Source organism: Manis javanica, chromosome 6 (assembly GCF_040802235.1).
Source record: "Manis javanica isolate MJ-LG chromosome 6, MJ_LKY, whole genome shotgun sequence".
NCBI classification, from domain to species: domain Eukaryota; kingdom Metazoa; phylum Chordata; class Mammalia; order Pholidota; family Manidae; genus Manis; species Manis javanica.
Window position 1 is genome coordinate 90,593,191 of NC_133161.1, and position 3,939 is coordinate 90,597,129.

A 3,939-nucleotide genomic window follows, 5' to 3' on the forward strand; every position below is an offset into this window, starting at 1 on the left:
AACATCAGTTTGTTCCCAGTTTTTTGCTATTATGATGCTGCTATGAAAAATACCTGTGAAGAGGTCATTGCACAAATATCTATGGAATAACCTCCTAGAAGAGCAATTGTGAGGTGAAGGGTATGAGTATCTGAATTTTATTAAACACAGACAACTTGCCCTCTGTAGTTTGTTCCATTTTGCCTCCCTGTAAGCAGTTTGTGTGGGAATGCCTCTTTCCTACACCATGTCTATCTGACACAGTGGCTTATTCTAGCATTTTGATGTTTTTGAATCTGACAGGTGACAAATGATATTTCAGTTTTAATTTGCATTTCTCTTTATTTTGAAAGAAGTTTTAAACATCTTTTTGTATTTTTAAGTGTTCCTTCCCCCTTTTTCCTGGAAGCTTGGCATATCTGTTTTTTTGTGAGTTCTAAAACTACACTGTCATGTTAGTGTGGAGGTTTTGTGCTGGGCCCTTCCAGTCTGGAAGCTTCCGTCCTTTGGTTCTGGAAAATTAATCCCATATTTCTGTCATTATTTTCTTCCCTTTCTCTTCTCTAATCATCATTTAGTCTAGAACTTATATCTTCTCATTTCTTTGTCAACTTCCTTTGAGGTTTTTGGCCTTAATCTCTTTGGTCCTTTACTTGGAAGAAATTTCATAATGGTGGGTCTGTGTCATTATACATGTGTCTGAACCCATGGGGTACACAGTGCCAGGTGTGACCCTGAGGTGAACTGTGATACTGTGGGGACAAATGCCGAGGGTCCTCAGTGGGGACAAATGGACCCTCTGGTGGGGTGGTTGATAGTGTGGGAGGGGCTGGGCACAGGGGAGGTAAGGGGGGTAGGAGGTATGTAAGAAATCTATATGCTTGTTGCTCAATTTTGCTGTGAACCTGTAACTGCCCTAAAAAATTTAGATATTTATTTATTTATTTTTATTAAAGTATCATTAATATACAATCTCATAATGGTTTCATGAAAACAACACTGGTTTAATCATTCACCCATATTATCAAGTCCTCACCCCTTCTATTACGGTCACTTCTATCACCATAGTAAGATGCTATATAGAGTCATTATTTGTCTTCTCTGTGCTGTACAGCCTAAAAGGAAGAAAAATTTTGGCAATCACATTTTAATTTCCAACTTCTCTCTGATTTGTTCTTTTTCTAAATGTCGTATTTTCATCTCATGGATATGATATCCTCTTGAATATCTCTGGATATACAAAGTAGAACTTTCTAAAAGCTCTGCTGTTCCCAAATTCTCTGTCCACCTGGTGTTACTGTGCTGTCTCAGTCTTTAGGCTCCAAAAGGGACAACACAGAGCTGACTTAGAGCTCTGAATAAGTAGGGCAGGCGTGTCACCAGTGTTCCACTTTGGCTGAGCGGCTAGGGAGCCGGCTCTTACAGGGAGGATTCCTAAATCCAAGCAAGGGAATTCCTTACTCTGGGGCCCCAGCATCCAACATAGCTGTTACACTTCTCTCTGATATGGTTAGTTCCCCCCAAGAACCTGACTCTGACCTTTTGACTGGGAAGAGTTGGGGTTAATGCTTGGCGGCTAGGCATTCTGCGTTGGGGTGGAGGCATTTGGAAAGAAGGTCTCTACTCACGGTGCAGGACTCGGAATCAGTCCACTTGTTTCCACCTGTGCCTTGGTCCCATGCTGGCCAAACTGGTGCCTTCCCGTCTGGGGTCACGTGGTGCTCCGGCAGGTGCTGCAGGCTCACCTTTCCTGCTCTGGACTGTGCCCTCTCTCTGATACCCCCCATTTAACTTGCCTTTGCTCTAGAAATCTCTCCCTCAATTTCCCCCTCATACTATATCACATTGTAGATTCATACCTTCACATTCCCTGTGAAATGTCAGTGGAGTCTCAAAAAAGAGAATTACATGTGGTCGGTTCATACTTTTTATCCACAACATCTTATTTCTTTCACCTGTATTTTGCATTTGTATCTTCCCCCACACCCCGTACTGCCAAATCTATCTTCAGCTTCTGGCCTGGCAGTTATTGTTTTACCATTTTTATACCCATGATGACCTGATCACGTGTTCAGAGCTAGTAAGTGGCAAACATATAATCCACGGACATCTTCTGGCTTCTGTGTTACCGTGCATCATGCTCTTTCTCCATCTCCATTTGTTCTGTATATTTAGAGGTCTCGGAATTGTTCCTCTATTTGTTCTAAGGAAAAATTTCTTTTACCTCCTATTTTATTTTCACCAGCTGCTGTTCATCCTTAAGCCTTGTCAACCAAACTTAAGCAGGATGAAAATTTTATGTAGTTTAAGTAGTTGTTGAATAATAGGTTTGATGTTTCTGGCTTCAGTTTTAATAAATCTGTCCTAGGGAGCTAAGTGGTTGCTTCTTGAAAAGAACATTCATAATAAAGAATAGTGATAGAATATTTGCCACAATAGTTTTTGGTTTAGCTTTTGTTATGTTTCTGTTCTGTTTTGGTTTTGGTGCTAAACCAAAAAGCATTGAAGTCAGGATTGACGTCCCTAAACCTCTATATAAATACTAGTGATGACTGACTTGGGGAAGTTTTACAAATACTTATCTTTAAAATATATTTGTGATAGTTCTTACTAATCTGCTAAGTAAAAGCAGGTTATTTTAGTTGCTAAGATTATATTTCACAAGGCATATGGTGGTTTGGTGGTTAATTTTTCATATTAAAGTGGTGATAGTTCATTGGAAATATTCTGAAATAGACTAATTATAATTAATTTCATTCAGATACTGAATATGAAAGTAAACATGTAATCATCTTTTTTATATTAGGTAAGGAAGACTAAGGTTTGTTTTTTTTAATAAGACTTAATGGCAGTGATGATGTTATTTCCATTACTTTGAGTTTGTTCACAGATACATAAAGCTAATTATGGTTATTTAAGAAAACATGTTCTAGATAAACATAAAAATGACATCTTTTCTTTTTGAAAATAGGAGCAGATGTCTCAAGTATTAGATGCCATGTTTGAAAAACTGGTCAAAGAAGGGGAACATGTAATTGATCAAGGTGATGATGGTGATAACTTTTATGTGATCGATAGGTAAGTTTTGCATGACTTCACTACTGAAATGCAATGTATCTTTTGTGTAAAATCTCAGTGGGTTGTTATAATGACTGACAAATTAATGTATGATAGTTGCTGTGGCCTCTGTTCCCATTGCTACATAATAGGCGCTGAACCTGCCCTGAATACAGGCAGTGAAACCATAGATCATGAAAGCAGCCAGTTTATAGAAGAACTGATGATTTTTGCTTTAAACTATAAATCTCAGTCAGTTACTGTGAGCATCCTCATTATTCAGCTCCTACTTGAGTGGCAATTAGTGTGTGATAGGGCCTGTGACAGTGAGAATGGAAGTATATAGTGCAGCATCTGGGATATCGAATCAGTACAATTCAACCGATGTCATGTTTTTCAAAAGGTCCTTTTGTATTAACTATAAAGTAAAACATGCTCTCAAAAAACTCAAGTATTTCGGAGGGGCACAGGATGGAAAGTCTCTTCCTGTTGCTTTAATGTCTTCTAGTCGGTAGAGTGTGGAGCTTGTGTTCCTTCCAGAAATTGTTTATGCATTATTATGCTTGTCTTTTAAAAACTACAGTGAAGCTATTTTATTTAAATGAGAAGGCATACATTTGTATTGAAAGCCTAATTTCAGAAGACTTAAGACATGCTTCCCTTCATTAAAGGACAGTGTGCATGCTCTCTGAATTGGGGGTTCTCGCTGATTCCTCCATTCCCTCCTCCCCAACACCCTGGTGACCTGTAGAGCCATTTGCCAAGGCACTATCCATGGCTGGGGTATATTCTGTGGTTTTAGAATAAAACAGAACTAGTTATCCCATATGTAAATTAAAGTCATGGTTTTCGTATCATTAATAGCTTTCATCAACGAACATCTCATAAATTCATTCAGCTGTT

The 3,939-nt window shown here is 38.6% G+C and overlaps 1 protein-coding gene across 2 annotated transcripts in view; it reads left to right on the forward strand.

Annotated features, from left to right (window-relative positions):
- Positions 1 to 3,939, forward strand: part of PRKAR2B (protein kinase cAMP-dependent type II regulatory subunit beta) — a 115,504-nt gene that overhangs the window by 94,717 nt on the left and 16,848 nt on the right. For both annotated transcript variants that reach the window (XM_073239031.1, XM_037010878.2), the window contains exon 5: positions 2,951 to 3,057. In XM_073239031.1, coding sequence (XP_073095132.1) covers positions 2,951 to 3,057 — 107 coding nt within the window. The remainder of the gene's footprint in view (positions 1 to 2,950; positions 3,058 to 3,939) is intronic.